We start from the raw sequence: 24,635 nt of genomic DNA, 5'->3' as shown, positions 1-24,635 counted from the left end.
GGTGGACAGGTTGCAGCAGATTTGGACTCATGTAGTGGACAATTTGACTTTGTCCCAGGAGAAGGCTCAACGTTTCGCTAATCGCAGACGCTGTGTGGGTCCCCGACTTCGGGTTGGGGATTTGGTTTGGTTATCTTCTCGTCATATTCCTATGAAGGTTTCCTCTCCTAAGTTTAAACCTCGTTTTATTGGTCCGTATAGGATTTCTGAGGTTCTTAATCCTGTGTCTTTTCGTCTGACCCTTCCAGATTCTTTTTCTATACATAACGTATTCCATAGGTCATTGTTGCGGAGATACGTGGCACCTATGGTTCCATCTGTTGATCCTCCTGCCCCGGTTTTGGTGGAGGGGGAGTTGGAGTATATTGTGGAGAAGATTTTGGATTCTCGTGTTTCAAGGCGGAAACTCCAGTATCTGGTTAAGTGGAAGGGTTATGCTCAGGAAGATAATTCCTGGGTCTTTGCCTCTGATGTCCATGCTCCCGATCTTGTTCGTGCCTTTCATATGGCTCATCCTGGTCGTCCTGGGAGCTCTGGTGAGGGTTCGGTGACCCCTCCTCAAGGGGGGGGGGGTACTGTTGTGAATTCTGTGGCAGAGCTCCCTCCTGTGGTCACAAGTGGTACTTCGGCTGGTTCTCTCTGTGAGCTTCCGTTGGTGGAGGAAAGTGGTACTGCGGCTTCTGAGTTTCCTTCCTCAGGTGATGTGGTGAAGTCGTTAGGTGCTGTTCTATTTAACTCCACCTAGTGCTTTGATCCTGGCCTCCAGTCAATGTTCTAGTATTGGACCTGTTTCCTCCTGGATCGTTCCTGTGGCCTGCTGCTCTGCATAGCTAAGTTACTCTTTGCTATTTGTTTACTGTTTTTTTTCTGTCCAGCTTGTCAATTTGTTTTTTACTGCTTGCTGGAAGCTCTGGGACGCAGAGGGTGTACCTCCGTGCCGTTAGTTCGGTACGGAGGGTCTTTTTGCCCCCTTTGCGTGGTTTTTGTAGGGTTTTGTGTTGACCGCAAAGTTACCTTTCCTATCCTCGCTCTGTTCAGAAAGTTGGGCCTCACTTTGCTAAATTTATTTCATCTCTACGTTTGTCTTTTCATCTTAACTCACAGTCATTATATGTGGGGGGCTGCCTTTTCCTTTGGGGTATTTCTCTGAGGCAAGGTAGGCTTATTTTCTATCTTCAGGCTAGCTAGTTTCTCAGGCCGTGCCGAGTTGCATAGGGAGCGTTAGGCGCAATCCACGGCTGCCTTTAGTGTGGTTGGAGAGGATTAGGGATTGCGGTCAACAGAGTTCCCACGTCTCAGAGCTCGTTCTTGTTTTTTGGGTTATTGCCAGGTCACTGTATGTGCTCTGACTTCTATGTCCATTGTGGTACTGAATTACCTAATCATAACAAAGAACTAGAACAAGTACACCCGCTTATCCTAACTGCCCATACACAGCAGGGACCGTATAGTCGGTCGATAATATTACCTGTATGGCGGGGATACCGGAGTAAAGCCGTAGTCCGGGCGAAAGCGTCTGCTCCGACGCGCGTTTCGGACCTTTTCCTTTTTCAAGTAACCAAACATGTGGGCGCTAAATGTGGCACACTGGAGCTCAGAAGGGAGGGGGGCATTTGGGAGTGGAGAATTCGCTGAATTTCTTTTGGGGGGCGAGGAGCCATTTCGCTTTTCCAGAGCCTTTGTGATACCAGTAACGTGTAAGCCCCTAAATTTCCGTTAAGACAGTAGATGAAGCACCTGAGTAACGGATTGCTTTTTTGTGGATTGAGTTGAAGCTTCTATTGGGAACATTTTCCCTAACCTTTATGATCACATTTATCCAGCACTCTATGCTGAGCACTTACATTTGGGTTTTCATCTAAATCTCCGAGTGACGTGACAGATGAAACTCCCGATGAATCCATTCACTATAATGAGGTAGCAGAGTTACTTTGGACTCCGCCTGGCCTCTGTTCAGCGGTGTCCTTTTTTTCAGAAGTGCATAAAACTGTGGCCGATGGCACATTTATGCAATCCTAAAAAGACAGACATCGCCGGATCACAATTGCTATTGCATCCACAATGCCTCCATCGACCTCATTATAAGGAATCTTCCACCAAAGATTCCATCTGAATCACGTATTTCAGAGATTTACACAGAAACCCAGTTGTAAGCGCTCAGCTTCTGTCACACAGAAAAGACCATTTTTATTTTGAAAACTAGTTTTTGCATCACCATATCTTGAGAGCTATAATTTTTCCATATTTAGGCCGACAGTCATGTTATGGCTTTTTTTTTTTTCCGGGACAAGCTGATGTTTTTATTGGTATCACTTTCGGGCACATGACAATTTTTTATCACATTCTATTGCAATTTTTGGGAGACAGACTGAACAAAATCCAGGAATTGCTTTTTGTTTATTTGTTTTTATACCATTCCACGTGTGGTACAATTGGTTAGGCAGCTTTATTCTTTGGGGCAGTACTATTACTGCGATAGCCAATTTATTTAGTTTTTTTATGTTTTGGCGCTTTTACACAATTTAAACGTTTATAGAAAAAATAATTATTTTTGCATTGCTTTATTCTGGGAGCTATAACTTTTTTTATTTTTCTGCTGATGGAGCTGTATGATGGCTGTTTTTTTTGCAGGACAAGATGACGTTTTCAGCAGTACCATTTTTATTTACATTTGTTTTTTTTTATCACGTTTCATTGCACATTTGTTCAGTGGTATGATGATAAAGCATTGTTTTCCAGGACGTCCCTCCTGACAGCACCATGGAGGAAGTCCTCCTTGCAGGGACAGGAAGCATACGAGAGGTTAAAAGGTCCTGTCCCACCCCCTTTCCCTCAGGGTTTCTCTGTCCCTGCATAGAGGTACACAAGGGAGATGCTGCGCAAGCTTACCGGGCTCAGAGGGATCGTGCGGCAGGGCCAATACCCTTCCCCCTGTCAAGAGGCCCAGGGCCGAAACTTCCCGGTGGGGAGTCCCTCTGCCCCAAAGGCCAGGAGCAGGACGAGGCCCCTGGATAGAGCCGCTCCTCCCGGTGGGAGGTTCTTGGCTTTGGACGCGGGACCGCGGTGGAACTCCTGGGTCCAGCGGGTGCTCCAGATGATTGAGCGCCGGTGCCCCGCAGGCAGCTGGGCTTCCTGGACGGGGCGCCGATTTTCGCACCACCACATTTGGCGCAGGAGGTCGGGCGTTCCAGGTGGAGCACAGATTCAGCCAAGACAGGCAGCGAGCAGCTCGGAAGGGAGCGCGTCACTTCCAGTAACATCACTTCCGGTGACGTCACTAAGGCGGGCAAAGCGTGCGCTCCAGCACTGGAACGCGTAGCAGAGAGGACGCTTCAGGCTACAGGATCCAGCGTCGCACCGCCGTGTTCCTGACTGCGCAGCAGGCTCCTAGGCCGCGGACAGAACAATCATGGAAGTGGACATGCTGGAGGACGGAGCTGAAAGTGCGCCTGGCGCAGACCACTCTCACCCCACATAGGTCTCAGGAAGCATCTACCCATGCATCTAGTCTGATTACTCCCTACTCCCTGGACGAAGCATTTCATTGCGAAACGCGCGTCGGGTGTGGTGGGTCTCCAGGAGCGCTCCGTAGGTAATTATTATATCATATACACTTGTATTTACTTTGACTGTTGTTATTTATATTTTTCTCTTGCATGTATGTACATGGTCACTTGGCACAAATGTTATGCTATGTTTGAATTATGATTTAGTCGTTACCATACTTGGAGTGTGTTTTCCTGGACAGCCCACCTTTTTTTCCTGTGCTGTGGTTTTTACCTATTACTGTTTACTCTTTTTAATATTTGTTAATAAAGTATACATATACATGGTTTTTATTGGAGTTGTGTGAAGGATGATTTCTTTGGTGTTTTGTACCCATTCATCTAGCCTGATTACTCCCTATCTTATGCTATTTAGGATAAGGGAACCACAGCTGCTCCCCCGACCACAGCTAAAAAGTCCGGCAAGGCCTAGGTGAAATCTAACAGATGCCTTGTATAGCACATAAAGCTCCCGGACTCCCATGGCAAAACTCTCTGTGCACCCTGTACATCATAGGTCATGAGAGATGAGCAGCTTTCACTGCTATCAGAGATGAGATCCCTAATCCGTGAAGAGGTTCAGGCCTCTGTGTCCAGCCTTGCACAGCAGCGGCCTTCCAGCCCCATTCCAGGCTGCAAGCGAGCCAGGTGGGAGACGGATCGGAGGGAGCCAGATCACAGCTCAGATGATGGGTTTAACCTACTGTACTCTGACTCAGAAGAAGAGGGGGAGCTTCCAGCAGAGTGCCACCACCGGGGTAGAAAATATCTTTTCCAGGCGGAGGACACGGACGAGCTTGTCCAGGTGATGAGGAGTACCATGCAGATTGAGGAGACCCCTAAGCCACAGTCCAGACAGGACCTGATGTTCGGGGGACTTACGTCACAGAGGCTGACTGTATTCCCTATAAGCGAGCATATGCAGGCCATGGTGCTAGAGGAGTGGAAGGACGCTGAACGCCGGCTGGTACTGTCCCATGACTTTAAGGGTCGCCTACCATTCGACCCTGAGGAAGTCAAGTTATGGAAGAGATTATTAAGATTGATGTCCCAGTGGCAAAGGTCACCAAAAAGACTGCCATCCCTTTTGAGGACTCATCTAACCTGCATGACCCAATGGACAGAAAAGCTGACATTCTCCTAAAGCGGGCCTGGCAAACATCCACGGCCCTAATTAGGACAAACATAGCAGCCACCTCGGTGGCCAGATCAATGTTTCTATGGATGGGTCAGTTGGAAGAACATTTGTCCGAAAAGCCCCCTAGGACTGATATTCTAAACTCCCTCCTCATCACGAAATCAGCCATGGCGTTCCTGGCTGACATGTCTGCCGAATCAGTTAGGTTTTCAGCTAGGTATAGCTCCCTATCTAATGCACCCAGGAGGGCCGTATGGTTAAGGTCTTGGTCAGAAGATAATGCCTCTAAGACCAAACTGTGCTCTATCCCATTTTCAGGGCTAAGAGTATTCAGGTCAGCCTTAGATAACATCCTGAAATCAGCCTCAGACAAAAAGAAAGGGTTCCCGGAGGACAAACCTAAGCGCCCCAGCCCTTTCGGAGAGGATTCTTCTCAAGGAGACAGTATGACTTTAGAGCAGTGGTCCCCAACTCCAGGCCTCAAGGGCCGCCAACAGTGCAGGTTTTCAGGATTTCCTTAGTATTGCACAGGGGTTGGAATCCAACCCATGTGCAATACTAAGGAAATCCTGAAAACCTGCACTGTTGGCGGCCCTCGAGGCCTGGAGTTGGGGACCACTGCTTTAGAGGTCAGGGTAGGTCCAATAGAGGGTCCTACTGGAGCTCCCATAGCCAAGGGTGGGAAGAGCAAGAGTTTCTTCTTTAGCTCGACCTCCAGATCCAAAAGACAATGACGCCACTTGCATCAGGGGAATGCTCCGCCACTTTTCAGAAAACTGGGCCCAAGTTACACAAAATCAGTGGGTTCGCAGAACCATTGCAGAGGGATGCGGCATAGAGCTTTACTCCCCCCCCAAAAAGATACATCTCCCCTACGGTAGTCTCAGCAGACTCCGTTATACGGACAGGCTTACAGGATATGGTCAGCTTGGCAATCATAATTCCGGTTTCTCCGGCAGAGGTGGGCAGGGGGCACTACTCCTCCCTATTTTCCATCACAAAGCTGTCAAGCGAGGCCCGCACTATTATAAATGTAAAACCTTTAAACGCTTGGGTCAGATACAAAGGTTCCGAATGGAATCAATTTGGTCGGCAACTCATCTCATAGACAGGGATGCAGTAATGTGCACTCTCGATCTGAAGAGCGCCTGCTATCAGGTCCCTGTAAAGAAGCTGTGGAGACACCATCACGTGTTTCTCGACGCAAGCAGTGAATAGCCAGGCCTTTCCCCGGGAAGGAACAACCACGGGAAGGGCAGCATCCTATGAAGGAAAGCCACCTATGCCAAGCATGGTATCCATCCACAGACAGCTGTTTCGGGGTTTTTGCCCCTCATCAGTGTGGAGTAGGAATCTGGCTATTAGGAGCAGTGCCTAGTAAAAAGGCTATAAAGGCACAGATGATTGGCCTCGGGGAGACCAAAACATCCAACACCGCGGAGACACCATCACGTGTTTCTCAACGCAGTGATTCCAGAACACTGCCCCCATCCCTTATGGGAAATATGCAGATGCATGTAAAGAAGCTGCGGAGACACCATCACGTGTTTCTCGACGCAAGCAGTGAATAGCCAGGCCTTTCCCTGGGAAGGAACAACCACGGGAAGGGCAGCATCCTATGAAGGAAAGCCACCTATGCCAAGCATGGTATCCATCCACAGACAGCTGTTTCGGGGTTTTTGCCCCTCATCAGTGTGGAGTAGGAATCTGGCTATTAGGAGCAGTGCCTAGTAAAAAGGCTATAAAGGCACAGATGATTGGCCTCGGGGAGACCAAAACATCCAACACCGCGGAGACACCATCACGTGTTTCTCAACGCAGTGATTCCAGAACACTGCCCCCATCCCTTATGGGAAATATGCAGATGCATGTAAAGAAGCTGCGGAGACACCATCACGTGTTTCTCGACGCAAACAGTGAATAGCCAGGCCTTTCCCCGGGAAGGAACAACCACGGGAAGGGCAGCATCCTATGAAGGAAAGCCACCTATGCCAAGCATGGTATCCATCCACAGACAGCTGTTTCGCGGTTTTTGCCCCTCATCAGTGTGGAGTAGGAATCTGGCTATTAGGAGCAGTGCCTAGTAAAAAGGCTATAAAGGCACAGATGATTGGCCTCGGGGAGACCAAAACATCCAACACCGCGGAGACACCATCACGTGTTTCTCAACGCAGTGATTCCAGAACACTGCCCCCATCCCTTATGGGAAATATGCAGATGCATGTAAAGAAGCTGCGGAGACACCATCACGTGTTTCTCGACGCAAGCAGTGAATAGCCAGGCCTTTCCCCGGGAAGGAACAACCACGGGAAGGGCAGCATCCTATGAAGGAAAGCCACCTATGCCAAGCATGGTATCCATCCACAGACAGCTGTTTCGGGGTTTTTGCCCCTCATCAGTGTGGAGTAGGAATCTGGCTATTAGGAGCAGTGCCTAGTAAAAAGGCTATCAGGTCCCGGTACATCCCTCATCCCAGAAACTGCTAAGATTAGCGGTATGACTACCAGCCCGGACCTTCCAGTTCCAGTGCCTCCCCTTTGGGCTCGCTTCGGCCCCCAAAATATTCACGAAGCTGGTGTCAGAGGTTGTGGCCTTCTTGAGAAACCAGGGTATCATAGTTATCCCATATTTGGACGACTTTCTCCTAGTGGCAAAATCAGAAGAGGTGCTGATAGAACACAGGAACCGGACAATATCGGTAATGGAGTTTCTGGGCTTGGCCATAAACTGGCAGAAGTCAGACTTGGTACCAGAACACAGGAGGATTTTCCCTTGATTACGCTTAGACTCCAGACGCAGTATATCCCACTTACCACAGGACAAACAGGAGGCAGTGCATGACCGAGTCAAGAATTTGCTGGAACACCGAACCTGCATAAGGGCCGCTATGAAGGTGCTGGGTTTGATGACGGCATGTATACCATGTGTTAGATGGGTACAGTCCCATTCAAGACCTTTGCAAAGAGAGATACTGTCCATATGGGACCACCGTCAGACCTCACTGGATGGGCTCATGAGCCTATCACGAGCGGTAAGGAGGTGACTCTTCTGGTGGATGCAGACAAAGAACCTGAAGGTGGGAGTACTATGATCCATCACCCCTTATGTAGTGGTCACCACGGACGCCAGCGTGTCGGTATGGGGAGCCCATCTACAGGGGAAAATCCTTCAGTGCAGGTGACCGGAAGACATCAGAGGCAGATCCTCCAACTTCAGGGAACTATATGCTGTTTGGGGAGCCCTAAGGCGGAACCGGTCCATGCTCTCAAATCGACACATCAGGATATTATCCGACAATGTGACAACGGTTTAGTTCCTGAAGCATCAAGGAGGTCCAAGACATTGACCACTTCAGGACCTGGAGAATATTCGCCTAGGCAGAAGGTACAGTCCTATCCATAACGGCAATACACCTGGTAGGGTCCCAGAATGTGGTAGCAGATTATTTGAGCAGACAGCGGGTCTGCCCAACCGAGTGGGAGCTGAACCAGGATATCTTCCAGGAACTATGTCGGCGTTGGGGAACCCACAAGATAGACCTTTTCGCAAACAGAAGAAACTCGAAGGTCTCAAAATTCTACTTTCTGAACCCCTCGGATGTTCCGGATGGAATAGATGCCCTGAGTCAAAAGTGGGTAGAACGCCTCTCATATGCTTTTCCACCCCTGGTGCTCATCCCAGCCGTCCTATGGAAGATCCAGGAGGATCGGGCAACAGTCATCACGGTCGTCCCGTGCTGGCCAAGGAGGAGCTGGTTCCCTCTGCTATTAGCGTTGGCGATCGAGAACACAATCGAGCTCCCCCTAAGGGAGGATGTCATCCATCAGGGCCCGATTCACCACCCAAACCAAGGGAGACTCCACCTCTCAGCCTGGATCCTGAAAGGGACTTCCTGATGGCTAAGGGCTTATCAGACCAGGTCATAGCCACTCAAAAAATTGATGAAGGACAGCATCCAATCCAGGTGAAAAAAACTTATTGTGCCAAGTGCAACGTTTCAACCATCAAAGGTCTTTTTCAAGCATGACTTTATGGCAGGTACCCCGGGCATACTTAGAGTCCTAGATTTCCTTCAGGCAGGGTTCAACAAAGGGCTTAGTCCCAGCACCTTGAAGGTCCAGATTTCAGCACTAAGCTCTTTCTTCGACTATCCTCTGGCATCTCACCCATGGATAGTAAGATTCATTCGAGCGACACAGAGGCTGCATCCCACTATTAGGCAGTTTACTCTGCCTTGGGACCTTAATCTGGTCCTCACGTTGCTGTGTAGGGATCCATTTGTCCCCATCAAAGATATGCCTATCTCAATTCGCACCTGAAAAACTGCATTTCTAGTGGCGATCACCACGGCCAAGAGGGTAGGGGAGATCCAGGCCCTTTCCACCAGAGACCCGTATCTCCAGATCAGGGATAATAGTATAATCTTAAGATTAGACCCTGCCTTCATACCAAAGGTAAGCTCTAGTCAAAACCAAAAGGCCTCTAAGGCTTCCATCGCAAGATGGATTACAACCGTAATCTCAAATGCTTACCGGGCTGAGCAGGTTAGCCCTCCAGTAGGTCTAAGTGCCCACTCTACCCGAGGGGTATCTGCTTTCTGGGCTGAGAGAGCAGGCGCCTCATTAGAGAATATCTGTAGGCAGCAACATGGGCCAGAGTTGACACATTCTGTAAGCACTATAAACTCGATGTACTATCTAGCCAGCAGACCGCATTTAGTAGGAAAGTTCTCCAAGCAGTAATCCCACCCTAAGGAGGTTCTTTGGTACTCTCCATGGTGCTGTCAGGAGGGATGTCCTGGATAATAGGTATTAGACCTACCGGTAATTAAGTTTCCAGGAGTCCATCCTGACAGCACCGGTAGTTCCCTCCCTGTTCTTGATATGTCATATGCTGTAATATAATTCTGTCATTAACCCCTTCATGACCCAGCCTATTTTGACCTTAATGACCTGGCCGTTTTTTGCAATTCTGACCAGTGTCCCTTTATGAGGTAATAACTCAGGAACGCTTCAACGGATCCTAGCGGTTCTGAGATTGTTTTTTCGTGACATATTGGGCTTCATGTTAGTGGTAAATTTAGGTCAATAAATTCTGCGTTTATTTGTGATAAAAACGGAAATTTGGCGAAAATTTTGAAAATTTCGCAATTTTCACATTTTGAATTTTTATTCTGTTAAACCAGAGAGTTATGTGACACAAAATAGTTAATAAATAACATTTCCCACATGTCTACTTTACACCAGCACAATTTTGGAAACAAAATTTTTTTTTGCTAGGAAGTTATAAGAGTTAAAATTTGACCAGCGATTTCTCATTTTTACAACGAAATTTACAAAACCATTTTTTTTAGGGACCACCTCACATTTGAAGTCAGTTTGAGGGGTCTATATGGCTGAAAATACCCAAAAGTGACACCATTCTAAAAAATGCACCCCTCAAGGTGCTCAAAACCACATTCAAGAAGTTTTTTAACCCTTCAGGTGCTTCACAGCAGCAGAAGCAACATGGAAGGAAAAAATGAACATTTAACTTTTTAGTCACAAAAATTATCTTTTAGCAACATTTTTTTTATTTTCCCAATGGTACAAGGAGAAACTGAACCACGAAAGTTGTTGTACAATTTGTCCTGAGTACGCTGATACCTCATATGTGGGGGTAAACCACTGTTTGGGCGCACGGCAGGGCTTGGAAGGGAAGGAGCGCCATTTGACTTTTTGAATGAAAAATTGGCTCCACTCTTTAGCGGACACCATGTCACGTTTGGAGAGCCCCCGTGTGCCTAAAAATTGGAGCTCCCCCACACGTGACCCCATTTTGGAAACTAGACGCCCCAAGGAACTTATCTAGATGCATAGTGAGAACTTTGAACCCCCGGGGGCTTCACAAATTGATCCGTAAAAATGAAAAAGTACTTTTTTTTCACAAAAAAATTCTTTTAGCCTCAATTTTTTTCATTTTCACATGGGCAACAGGATAAAATGGATCCTAAAATTTGTTGGGCAATTTCTCATGAGTACACCGATACCTCACATGTGGGGGTAAACCACTGTTTGGGCACATGGTAAGGTTCGGAAGGGAAGGAGCGCCATTTGACTTTTTGAATGAAAAATTATCTCCATCGTTAGCGGACACCATGTCGTGTTTGGAGAGCCCCCGTGTGCCTAAACATTGGAGCTCCCCCACAAATGACCCCATTTTGGAAACTAGACCCCCCAAGGAACTTATCTAGATGCATATTGAGCACTTTAAACCCTCAGGTGCTTCACAAATTGATCTGTAAAAATGAAAAAGTACTTTTTTTTTCACAAAAAAATTCTTTTCGCCTCAGTTTTTCATTTTCACATGGGCAATAGGATAAAATGAATCCTAAAATTTGTTGGGCAATTTCTCCCGAGTACGCCGATACCTCATATGTGGGGGTAAACCACTGTTTGGGCACACGGCAGGGCTCAGAAGGGAAGGCGCGCCATTTGACTTTTTGAATGGAAAATTAGCTCCAATTGTTAGCGGACACCATGTCGCGTTTAGAGAGCCCCTGTGTGCCTATGCATTGGAGCTCCCCCACAAGTGACCCCATTTTGGAAACTAGACCCCCCAAGGAACTTATCTAGATGCATATTGAGCACTTTAAACCCCCAGGTGCTTCACAGAAGTTTATAATGCAGAGCCATGAAAATAAAAAATAATTTTTCTTTCCTCAAAAATGATTTTTAGCCTGGAATTTCCTATTTTGCCAAGGGTAATAGGAGAAATTGGACCGCAAATGTTGTTGTCCAGTTTGTCCTGAGTACGCTGATACCCCATATGAGGGGGTAAACCACTGTTTGGGCGCACGGCAGGGCTCGGAAGGGAAGGCACGCCAATTGGCTTTTTAAATGGAAAATTAGCTCCAATCATTAGCGGACACCATGTCACGTTTGGAGAGCCCCTGTGTGCCTAAACATTGGAGATCCCCCACATATGACCCCATTTTGGAAACTAGACCCCCAAAGGAACTAATCTAGATGTGTGGTGAGGACTTTGAACTTCCAAGTGCTTCACAGAAGTTTATAACCCAGAGCCATGAAAATAAAATAAAAATTTTATTTTCTCTAAAATGATTTTTTAGCCTGCAATTTATTATTTTCCCAAGGGTAACAGGAGAAATTTGACCCCAAAAGTTGTTGTACAGTTTCTCCTGAGTACGCTGATACCCCATATGTGGGGGTAAACCACAGTTTGGGCACATGTCGGGGCTCGGAAGTCAAGTAGTGACATTTTGAAATGCAGACTTTGATGGAATGCTCTGCGGGCGTTACGTTGCGTTTGCAGAGCCCCTGATGTGGCTAAACAGTAGAAACCCCCCACAAGTGACCCCATTTTAGAAACTAGACCCCGAAAGGAACTTATCTAGATGTGAGGTGAGCACTTTGAACCCCCAAGTGCTTCACAGAAGTTTATAACACAGAGCAGTGAAAATAATAAATACGTTTTCTTTCCTCAAAAATAATTTTTTAGCCCAGAATTTTTTATTTTCCCAAGGGTTACAGGAGAAATTGGACCCCAAAAGTTGTTGTCCAGTTTCTCCTGAGTACGCTGATACCCCATATGTGGGGGTAAACCACTGTTTGGGCACACGTCGGGGCTCAGAAGGGAAGTAGTGACTTTTGAAATGCAGACTTTGATGGAATGGTCTGCGGGCGTCACGTTGCGTTTGCAGAGCCCCTGGTGTGCCTAAACAGTAGAAACCCCCCACAAGTGACCCCATTTTGGAAACTAGACCCCCCAAGGAACTTATCTAGATATGTGGTGAGCACTTTGAACCCCCAAGTGCTTCACAGACGTTTACAACGCAGAGCCGTGAAAATAAAAAATCATTTTTCTTTCCTCAAAAATGATGTTTTAGCAAGCAATTTTTTATTTTCTCAAGGGTAACAGGAGAAATTGGACCCCAGTAATTGTTGCCCAGTTTGTCCTGAGTACACTGATACCCCATATGTGGAGGTAAACCACTGTTTGGGCACACGTCGGGGCTCGGAAGGGAAGGAGCACCATTTGACTTTTTGAATAAAAGATTGGCTGGAATCAATGGTGGCGCCATGTTGCGTTTGGAGACCCCCTGATGTGCCTAAACAGTGGAAACCCCTCAATTCTAACGCCAACACACCCCTAACCCTTATCCCAACTGTAGCCGTAACCCTAACCACAACCCTAACCCCAACATACCCCTAACCCTAACCACAACCCTAATTCCAACCCAACCCTAACCCTAAGGCTATGTACCCACGTTGCGGATTCGTGTGAGATTTTTCCGCACCATTTTTGAAAAATCCGCGGGTAAAAGGCACTGCGTTTTACCTGCGGATTTACTGCGGATTTCCCCTGCGGATTCCTATTGAGGAATAGGTGTAAAACGCTGCGGAATCCGCACAAAGAATTGACATGCTGCGGAAAATACAACGCAGCGTTTCCGTGCGGTATTTTCCGCACCATGGGCACAGCGGATTTGGTTTTCCATAGGTTTACATGGTACTGTAAACCTGATGGAACACTGCTGCGGATCCGCAGCGGCCAATCCGCTGCGGATCCGCAGCCAAATCCGCACCGTGTGCACATAGCCTAATTCTAAAGGTATGTGCACACGCTTCGGAAAACGCTGCGGATCCGCAGCAGTTTCCCATGAGTTTACATTTCAATGTAAACCTATGGGAAACAAAAATCGCTGTACACATGCTGCGGAAAAACTGCACGGAAACACAGCGGTTTACATTCCGCAGCATGTCACTTCTTTCTGCGGATTCCACAGCGGTTTTACAACTGCTCCAATAGAAAATCGCAGTTGTAAAACCGCAGTGAAATGCGCAGAAAAACCGCGGTAAATCTGCCATAAATCCGCAGCGGTTTAGCACTGCGGATTTATCAAATCCGCTGCGGAAAAATCCGCAGAGGACCAGAATACGTGTGCACATACCGAAACCCTAACCCTAACCCTACCCCTAACCCTACCCCTAACCCTACCCCTAACCCTACCCCTAACCCTACCCCTACCCCTAACCCTACCCCTAACCCTAACCCTAGTTCTAACTCCAACCTTAGTGAAAAAAAAAAAAAATTCTTTATTTTATTATTGTCCCTATCTATGGGGGACAAATGGGGGGGGGTCATTTACTGTTTTTTTATTTTGACCACTGTGATAGATTATATCACAGTGATCAAAATTCACATTGGAACGAATCTGCCGGCCGGCAGATTCGGCGGGCGCACTGCGCATGCGCCCGCCATTTTGGAACATGGCGGCGCCCGGGGAAGAAGACGGACGGACCCCGCCAGGATCGGTAAGTATAAGGGGGGGAGATCAGGGCACAGGGGGGGGGAGATCAGGGCACGGGGGGGCGTCGGAGCACGGGGGGGGAGGGATCGGAGCATGGGGGAGAGTGATCGGTGTGCGGGCGGGTGGATCGGTGTGCAGGGGGGGTGGATCGGTGTGCAGGGGGGGTGGATCGGTGTGCAGGGGGGGTGGATCGGAGCACGGGGGGGGATCGGAGTGCGGGGGGGTTTGATTGGAGCACGGGGGGGTGTGATTGGAGCACGGGGGGAGCGGACAGGAGGACGGGGGAGCGGAGCACAGGACGGAGGGGAGCGGGCCACAGATCGGGGGGCTGGGGGGGCGATCGGTGGGGTGGGGTGGGGGCACATTAGTATTTCCAGCCATGGCCGATGATATTGCAGCATCGGCCATGGCTGGATTGTAATATTTCACCATTTTTTTAGGTGAAATATTACAAATCGCTCTGATTGGCAGTTTCACTTTCAACAGCCAATCAGAGCGATCGTAGCCACGAGGGGGTGAAGCCACCCCCCCCTGGGCTAAACTACCACTCCCCCTGTCCCTGCAGATCGGGTGAAATGGGAGTTAACCCTTTCACCCGATCTGCAGGGACGCGATCTTTCTGTGACACAGCATATGCGTCACAGGTCGGATTGGCACCGACTTTCATGACGCATACGCTGTGTCACAGGTCGGGAAGGGGTTAAAGTGTTATTTGCATTATCCATGGTGCTGTCAGGATGGACTCCTGGAAACATAATTACCGGTAGGTTTAATACCCATTTTTGCCTCTTTTTTTATATTAAAAAAAAATTACGTTGTTCACTGAAGAGGTTAACTAGTGGGACAGTTTTATAGAGCGGATCGTTTCGGACATTTCATTACTAAATATGTGTACTTTTATTGTTTATTTTTTTATTTACATTAATGTATTTATTGGAAAAATATTTGATTTTTTTTCTGTATTTGTAGCTTTAAAAAAATATATATTTTTACTTTCATTTTTACATTGTCCCATCCTGGGACATCACTGTATGGTGTCAGATTGCTGATCTGATACTCTGCACTGCAGAGTATCACATCAGCATCTGACAGGGAAGGAGGCATGTCTGCTCTCAGGAGCTCACAAGCCACCTTCCCGGCATGATCCTAAAGATCCCCATGCCCACCTTGCGGCCAGTGGTCTCCATGGAGACTATCAGGACAATGCAATCACATCGTATTGCCCTGATGGAAGTGCGCAGGGTTCTCATTCCCTGCGCGATGCTCATCTATGCCGCTGTCGCTACTGACAAGGGCATCAGCTGGGTTAAATGCCCACGATCGGTGCTAGCACCGATCTTGGGCGTTGCTGCTGGGTATCAGCTCGCAGACTCAGCATGAGGATATGCAATCGGTGCGCCGTACCTGTTCTGCGGGTTGCGGGAACACAGCTCCCGGAGAGCAGTACGTGTACGGCGCATGTCAGGAAGGGGTTAATCTGAAAAATTTTAAGCTGTCTATTCTAAGTTTGTTCTGTCTCAGAATTAAACAAAATTGATAAATATTCCCACTTTTATTTCAACGAATCCACTTGATACAAATGCTAAATCTGCATATTTAAATGTAGTTGACCCACTACTCATATTCTTCAAAGCCTATTTTCCCACTAGTCAGAATGGGAGATCTGTTCTCAGGAAGTTGAGATGTTTTAAAGTCATATTTATTGTGAGTTGTCTTTTCCTTCTGCCGTTGTTTCTCCATGAACTCTGTCAGGGGTCAGTGAAAGAGAAGCTATCATGAGGATAATATTGAATGACAGTAGCACTTATTGCTTGCAGCTGCTGCTACTTTATCTATGGTATCTCAGCAGCAGTAGCTCTGGGCGGAGGTAAAATGAAGTGCCCCTATCCCGGGTGACAGATAGTGGTGACTTGGGGGCCATAACGGATTACAATTTTCAGTTTTTCATGTGGCATCCTACATTGCTTCAAACCATTTACCTTGATGCGACCTTATACCTTCCCTTTAGAGCGATAAAATAGCAAACAATGGTTCTCAACCTTTTTGGCTAAGATACCCTTAAAAGGTTGGTTTGTGCTTAGAAATCCCCTAAGATTTTTTTGAAGGAACTAGTTCCATATTTTTTTGTGTGTGCTAAAATTTCAGTGTCAATCAGTCTTTTACACACCGTGAAGTCGACTTTTATTGTCAAATCTTTGTGATCCAGATTGTCACAGCTTTTTTCTTCGCACTGACGAGGGCCAACAGCCCGAAACACCGTGTCTGCGAATTGAGATATTGATTTGGCTTTTATCCTAAGTCATATTGCACGACTCGTTAAAGGGTTGATTGACAAGCCTACAACCTGCAGTAACCACCGATTGACCAAACCACTGCACAACCAGCTCTACCCTCACCTACTGTATCCTCACCCATCCCTTGTAGATTGTGAGCCCTCGCGGGCAGGGTTTTCTCTCCTCCTGTACTAGTTGTGGCTTGTATTGTTCAAGATTATTGTACTTGTTATTATTATGTATACCCCTCCTCACATGTAAAGCGCCATGGAATAAATGGCGCTATAATAATAAATAATAATAATAATTGACTTGTAGGATCGCTACTTCCAACAGGTGGCGCTATAGAGTTTAAGTCCTCTTTTTCTCAGAAGAGGCAATTTGCAGCTTTTTTCTTATATTTCTTAAGACTTCATAAAGGAGTTGTCCACTACTCAAACAATTCCCTTCTCAATCTCTCTGTCCCCCACTACCCCCCAGTAAAATGACACCTATACTTGCCTCCAGTGCCATTCCAGCAATGTTAGCACTGCATCTCCAGTGGCTTGCTTGACATTGTACCACCAGGCACTCGCACCCCACCCCACTCACTGCGTATTTCCCCTGGCTCCACCTAGAACTGACCATTGCTCTGAGCTGCTTTGTGCTTCTCTTACAGCTCGGTTGATTGTGAGTGATAGGTTGGAGCGCAGCTCACCACTGCAGAAATTTGTATCCACCCTGTTTGCTTCCCCAGACTATCACCTGACAGCAGGTGATATACAGTGGCATGTAAAAGTTATGGTACCCCTTGTCAAAATTACTGATATTGTGAACAGTTAAGCAAGTTGAAGATGAAATTATCTCTAAAGGGCCTAAAGTACAAGATGACACATTTCCTTTGTATTTTAGGCAAAAAAAATGTATATTTTCAAATTTTACATTTTTAAATTACAAAAAGGAAACCGGGCAGATGCAAAAGTTTGGGCATCTTGCATGGTCAGTACCTATAGCACCCCCTTTTGAAAGTATCACAGCTTGTAAACGCTTTTTGTATTCACACAAGGGTCTTTCAATTCTTTGAGGGATTTTCATTCATTCTTCCTTGGAAAATTCTTCCAGTTCTGTGAGATTCCTTGGTTGTCTTGCATGCACTGCTATTTTGTGGTCTAGCCACAGAGTTTCAATGATGTTCAGATCAGAGGACTGTGAGGGACATTGTAAAACCTTCAGCTTTGCCTTTTGAGGTAGTCTATTGTAGATTTTGATGTGTGTTTAGGATCATTATCCATTTATAGAAGCCATCCTCTTTTCAACTTCAGTTTTTTTACAGATGTGTTATATTTGCATCAAGAATTTGTTGAAATCTCATTTAATCCATTCTTAACTCTACAATTGAAATGTTACTGTGCCACTGGCTGCAACACAACCCAAAAGCATGATTGATCAACTCCCATGCTTAATGGTTGGCAAGATATTCTTTCCCTGAAATTTTGTGCCCTTTTTTCTCCACACATATATTTTGATGATTGTGGCGAAAGAGTTCAATTTTAACCTCATGGGTCCAATAGACTTGTTTACAAAATGCATCAGGCTTGCTTAGGTGGGTTTTTTTTTGCATACATTTAAAGCTGAATTTTATGGTGAGGATTCTTCTGATAACTGTTCCATGAACGCCATATTTGTACAATAGAACAATGTACCAACAATTCCAGAGACTGACAAATCGTTCTGAAAGTCTTTTGCAGTCAAACGGGGGTTCTGCCTTTCCTCTCTAGAAATCCTATGAACAGCTCTCACTTACATTTTGCTATGTCTTCCAAACCTTATCTTGATCTCCACTGTTCCTGTTGACTGCTAGTTCTTAATTACATTTTGAAACGAGGAAAGGGCAACTTGAAGATGTCTTGCCATCTCATAGCCTTCTCCTGCTTTGTGGGCCTCCACTATTATCAGAGTGCTAGGCAGCTGCTCAAAATGACTCATAGCTGCTCTTTTTTGGCACAAGGTGAGAGAAGGCTGCATTTTTATAAAGCTGGGGAATTTGCATCACATGGCCTTTCCTAATAATGATAGAACACTCATAAACTGTACATAAAAAATTGCCATGGTGTGGGTGTGGATCATGTCCCAGGTATTGACAAGTTACAGATCGACTCTAAAAATGATTTTCCACTTTAACCCCTTCACCCCGAAGCCTGTTTTCAACTTCCTGACCAGGCCATTTTTTTCAATTCTGACCACCATTTTCTCCTGTTACCCTTGTGAAAATAAAAAAAATTGGACTAAAAGTACATATTTGTTAGTAAAATGTAATTTTTTATTTTTTTATTTTCACAACTCTAAACAATAACAACAAAAAATACCTCTGCCAAATATAGCTATCCGCTCAGTGGTGTGTTTTATCTGTGCTCTGAACTCAGACATTCTGATCTTTTGTTGCCAGACCTTAGATTTGCCTTTTGACTACCCGTTTGTATTACCCCTTTTGCCTTGATGAATTTTGACCCTGGACTGTTACCTGACTACGCTTTTGTCTCTTCCCTCTGTTTTTGATGTACCCTCCTGGCTCTTGACCTTGGACTCCTTGCCTTCCCTGACTCACGGCTTGTCCGTGAGTAGTAACTCGGAGTCACTGTCACGGTTGTGTCAGATGCAACAGTCGAACTACATCTGGCTGCAAAAGGTCTCTGCGTTTGGCATTGCAGATGCCTTCTTAATCCTTCTGACTGTTGGACCCAGCGGTAATCTCTCTCTGGCTCTAATTGACACACCTGGACCTTGGTGTTTATAAACTCCCAGCTTGCTTTAGGGAGTCGCCGGTGATATTCACTATTTCCCTTGTGAAGTCTTAGAGCTGTAGCTGTCGGCTAACTTCCTCTCTATGACTCTTGGAGGACGTTCAGTGTGATCTCTCTAGAGTCTGCTAAAGCTAAGTTCTTCTCTCTTTGTTTTTCTCCCTTGTTGTCTTTAGTTATCATCAGTGGGGACTGACCAGTGCTCACCCCCCCCCCCACCCTATTCAGAGCCTAGCTCTAGGGATATGCAGGACTTAGGTTTCCTGCTGGGCAATTGGGGTGAAACCAATTTAGGGACAGTAGTGTAGGCATGTGTGATGCTAGTCACTTCTCACAGCCATTCCGTGAGTCGGAGTGGTCAAGAAGTCCAAGGTCAGAAGCCAGGAGGGTACGTCATAAACAGAAGAAAGAGACAAAAGCGTAGTCAGGTAGCGATCCGAGTTCAGAGTACCGGGAGGATAACGGATCAGAGCTGAAGGGGTTAAACAGGCAGATGGTGAGAACGAAGTCCAAGGTCGGGCAACAGATCAAGTATACAGAACTCAATGTCAAAATACGAAAATGGTTGCATTCAATTGTGTTAAAACATGTCAATGTGAAATACATGAAGTGGGAACAGCAAAATGGCTTTTGAAATTTAGGAAAAATACACATGAGACCTTTAGCACAAAATTTGGCCAAATAGTGTGAGCCCATCAACCAGCTGGAGAAATTTGTACACCTTAAACTGATGAGCAAGCAAATCGCTAATACAACACAACAATAAGATCGAAGTAGCAGTGCTCTGTAGAAAAATTCTGTGGCCAGGTCCTCACACTGAGCAAGAAGTTTTAGCTATACATCTGTCAGAAGAAAATGTCAAAATTAAAAAAAAAACCTCAATGTGTAATGCTCTAGCCTGAAGACCTGCCTGCTCAGCTTCTCAGTCTCTGTAGTATAATGCAGCCCCCGTAGGCAGACTCTATTATAATGCACCGCCTTAGGCCTCTATAGTATAATGACGCTCCATAAAAAATGAATGAATACAATACTCCCCTCTCTTCTGGGACATCAGCTGCTGACAGGGGGGAATCATGGGAGTGGGAGAGTAACGCTCCTTCTCTCATTAATGCGGTCAGCTATATCAGCATCCAGCCGATACAGTTGAACTTGCCATGATGGGCAGGGGGGCTCACTGCTGGCACCAGGCCCCTCCCCCGCCTGCTCAGGGGCCTCATAGCGAATCGATCTCCCTGCTCTGCCCCAGAATGTAACTTATCAGCGTGCATCCGCTAATTATTCCAGTAAATTTTACATTCAAAAAGTCAAATGGCGCTCCTTCCCTTCCGAGCTCTGCCATGCGCCCAAACAGTAGATTTCCCCCACCTATGGGGTATCGGCATTCTCAGGAGAAATTGCACAACAAATTGTATTATCCATTTTCTACTGTTACCCTTGTGAAAGTTTAAAAAAAAAATAGGTCTAAAGGTAAATTTTTGTGAAAGAAAAGTAAATGTTTATTTTTTTTCCAGATTCCAATAATTCCTATGAAGCACCTGAAAGGTAAATAAACTTGAATGTGGTTTTAAGCACCTTGAAGGGTGCAGTTTTTAGAATGGTGTCACTTTTGGGTATTTTCTATCATATAGACCCCTCAAAGTCACTTCAAATGTGAGGTGGTCCCTGAAAAAATGGTATTGTACATTTTGTTGTAAAAATTAGAAATAGCTGGTCAAGTTTTAACCCTTATAACTTTGTAACAAACAAAAAAAATTTCAAAACTTGTGCTGATGTGAAGTAGACATGGTGGGAAATCTTATTTATTAACTATTTTGTGTGCTATGACACTCTGATTTTAGGGCATCAAAAATTAAAAGTTTGAAAATTGTGAAATTTTTACCAAATTTCCGTTTGTTTTTTTTTCACAAAACAAGTCATTGCAAAGAAATTTTACAACTATCATCAAGCAGAATATGTCAGGAGAAAACAATGTCAGGCTGTGTTCACACGTTGCGGTTTTTTCGCTGTTTTTCCCGATAAAAACGCTATAAAACCGCAAAAAAACCGCATACAATAAGCATCCCATCATTTAGAATGAATTCCGCATGTTTTGTGCACATGATGCGTTTTTTTCCGCAAAAAAACGCATACCGCACAAAATCCGGACATGCTCTATCTTTTTGCGTTTTTTTTGCGGATTTCCCACTCCAAAATGCATTGGGAAGTGTCCGGAAAAAACCGCGGCAAAAACGTGTCAAAACCGCGGCAAAAACGCGTCAAAACCACGGCAAAATCGCGGCAAAAACGCATGCGGTTTTCTTGCGGATTTCATGCAGAAAATGTCCGGAATTCTCAGGAATTTTCTGCATGAATTCCTGAACGTGTGCACATAGCCTCAGAATCACCGGGATCCATGGAAGCGTTCCAGAGTTATAACCTCATAAAGGGACAGGGGTTAGAATTGTAAAAATTGGCCTGGTCAGGAAGGTGAAAACAGGCTTCAGGGTGAAGGGGTTAAGAATAAAAGTCTGATAAAAGTGAAGCAGCCTGTTTCTGCTGATCTCATGTGTGATCCGTTTAACAATGGCCATTGGCAGCAAATAGCTGTAGACTGTCAGCAGATCCCAGAGAGGCAGTACAGATCCTCCGTGCTAGGGGGCAGCACTGTGCTCCGGCTCAGCCTCTACCTCTAAAGTTGGGAGCTCGGAGCAGGCAGACATGTATTCCTGGTTGTGTCCTGCAGCTGTCCGGGCCCCGGCTCGCGCTGTGACTGCCCTCAGGAGCAGGCAGCTGGGCACAGTGCAGCAGGAGCCTGCCAGGCTCACCCAGTGCGTGCAGGACGCTGGCGTCAGGTATGGGGCTCAGGTGGCAGCAGGAGAAACTTCTGTGGCTGGAGAAGTATGTGGCAGTAGCTGCATGTCAGCAGGATTAGCGCTGTTGTCAGTTGTCAGGGAGTCTCCAGAAGCTATTGTGTGCCCTGTAATGCTGGGATTATCTTATTAGGGCTAATGACAGCTACTTCCTGCTCATCTGTGGTAATCCACAGTGACAGTGACTTCATGTGTGAGTCAGGGGAGAGGGAGGAACAGGAGGGCACAATACAGGTATGTGGTGTTACCATGCCTGGCGCACAGCATACACATACCCACTGTGTGCCCGCTTCTGTGTCTTAGTGCACGGGCATACACATACCCACTATGTGTGCCTGCTTCTGTGGTCTAGTGGACGGCATACACATACCCACTATGTGTGCCCGCTTCTGTGGTCTAGTGCACGGCGTACACATACCCACTGTGTGCCCGCATCTGTGGCCTAGTGCACAGCATACACATGCCCACTATGTGTGCCCGCTTCTGTGGTCTAGTGGACGGCATACACATACCCACTATGTGTGCCCGCTTCTGTGGTCTAGTGCACGGCGTACACATGCCCACTATGTGTGCCCGCTTCTGTGTCTTAGTGCATAGCATACCCATGCCCACTATGTGCCCGCTTCTGTGGCCTAGTGCACAGCATACACATGCCCACTGTGTGCTTGCTTCTGTGGCCTAGTGCACAGCATACACATGCCCACTGTGTGCCCGCTTCTGTGGTTTAGTGCACGGCATACACATACCCACTGTGTGCCCGCTTCTGTGGCCTAGTGCACGGCATACAGATACCCACTATGTGCCCGCTTCTGTGACCTAGTGCACAGCATATACATGCCCACTGTGTGCCCGCTTCTGTGGCCTAGTGCACAGCATACACATACCCACTGTGTGCCCACTTCTGTGACTTAGTGCACGGCATACACATACCCACTGTGTGCCCGCATCTGTGGCCTAGTGCACAGCATACACATACCCACTGTGTGCCCACTTCTGTGACTTAGTGCACAGCATACACATACCTACTGTGTGCTCGGTTCTGTGGCCTAGTGCACAGCATACACATACCCACTGTGTGCCCGCTTCTGTGGCCTAGTGCACAGAATACACATACCCACTGTGTGCCCGCTTCTGTGGCCTAGTACACAGCATACACATACCCACAATGTGTGCCCGCTTCTGTGACTTAGTGCACAGCATACACATACCCACTGTGTTCCCGCTTCTGTGGCCTAGTGCACAGCATACACATGCCCACTGTGTGCCCGCTTCTGTGGCCTAGTGCACAGCATACACATACTCACTATGTGTGCCCGCTTCTGTGGCCTAGTACACAGCATACACATACCCACAATGTGTGCCCGCTTCTGTGACTTAGTGCACGGCATACACATACCCACTGTGTTCCCGCTTCTGTGGCTTAGTGCACGGCATACACATACCCACTGTGTGCCCGCTTCTGTGGACTAGTGCACGGGCAAACACATACCCACTATGTGTGCGTTCTTTAGTGGCTTACCTTCAGTAGATTAGTAATACAGTTGTGGCCAAAAGTATTGACACCCCTGCAATTCTGTCAGATAATACTCGTTTTCGTCCTGAAAATGATTGCAAACACAAAGGCCGGCGTCACACTAGGCGTACAAAAATACGGTCCGTTTTTTTACGGCCGTAATACGCAGAAATGTTCCGAAAATAGTGATCCGTATGTCATCCGTAGGCAGGGTGTGGCAGCAAATTTTGCGCATGTCATCCTCCATATGCAATCCGTACTGCCAGATTTTCTCGCCGGCTCTCAAAACAGACATACAATGGATCCACGGGCTCAAATTTGTTAAAACATATATACAGTGTATATATAGTGTATATATATATTTTCTAAGGGGTACTTCCGTCTGTCTGTCTGTCCGTCCTTCTGTCACAGATATTCATTGGTCGTGGCCTCTGTCTATCATGGAAATCCAAGTCGCTGATTGGTCGCCGCAAAACAGCCACGACCACAGTCCAGAAGAAAATGGCCACTCCGCTACCCGCAGTCAGTGTCCCCGGCGCTCCGCTCCCCGCAGTCAGTGTCCCCGGCGCCGCTCCATACTCCCCTTCGATCACCGCTAACACAGGGTTAATGCCGGCGGTAACGGACCGCGGCATGGGTAACGCATTCCGTTACCGCCACTATTAACCCTCTGTGTCCACAACCTTTTACTATTGATGCTGCCTATGCGGCATCAATAGTAAAAGAAAGTAATGTTAAAAATAGTAAAAAAAAATAAAAAAAAACTGCTATACTCACCCTCCGTTGTCCGCTGAGCCGCTCGTGCCTGCCGCCATCTTCCTTTCCCAGCGATGCTTTGCGAAATTACCCAAAAGACCTAGCGGTCTCGCGACACCGCTATGTCATATGGGTAATTTCGCAAAGCATCCGGGGAACGCAAGATGGCAGCAGCCGCGCGCCCATCTGCACAGCGCCGTTGGATCCCAGGAGGCGGACAGACGGGACGCTGAGGAGTAGCGACCAGAATGGTGAGTATGTTCAACTACAAGAGGCCCTCGGATCGTTAGGTGAGTATGTTTATTTTTACCCCTCGCCACGACAGCACCCTACAGGAGAGTGGGATCCGCCCCACAGAAACAGGAAACCTACAGAAAGATAAAGGGGGGCGGTCCGCCTTTCCTCCTCAGTTTAGGTTTCCTGTTCCTGCGGGAACGACAGGACTCTAGAAGCTACAGAAGTACCTGGGCA

The 24,635-nt window shown here is 46.8% G+C and overlaps 1 protein-coding gene across 3 annotated transcripts in view; it reads left to right on the top strand.

The window, feature by feature from the left end:
- The first annotated feature begins 21,696 nt into the window (after positions 1 to 21,696).
- The window catches only part of ECHDC3 (enoyl-CoA hydratase domain containing 3), a 42,017-nt gene continuing 39,078 nt past the window's right edge, over positions 21,697 to 24,635 (top strand). For 2 of the 3 annotated variants that reach the window (XM_069765229.1, XM_069765227.1), the window contains exon 1: positions 21,697 to 21,877. In XM_069765229.1, the coding sequence (XP_069621330.1) occupies positions 21,744 to 21,877 (134 nt within the window). In that variant the 5' untranslated portion in view covers positions 21,697 to 21,743. The remainder of the gene's footprint in view (positions 21,878 to 24,635) is intronic. The other variant, XM_069765228.1, reaches the window with a different exon arrangement.

Source organism: Ranitomeya imitator, chromosome 4 (assembly GCF_032444005.1).
Source record: "Ranitomeya imitator isolate aRanImi1 chromosome 4, aRanImi1.pri, whole genome shotgun sequence".
In the NCBI taxonomy this organism is placed as follows: domain Eukaryota; kingdom Metazoa; phylum Chordata; class Amphibia; order Anura; family Dendrobatidae; genus Ranitomeya; species Ranitomeya imitator.
The sequence above is the reverse complement of the archived record's forward strand: the minus strand, read 5'-3'. Positions and strand labels throughout refer to the sequence as shown.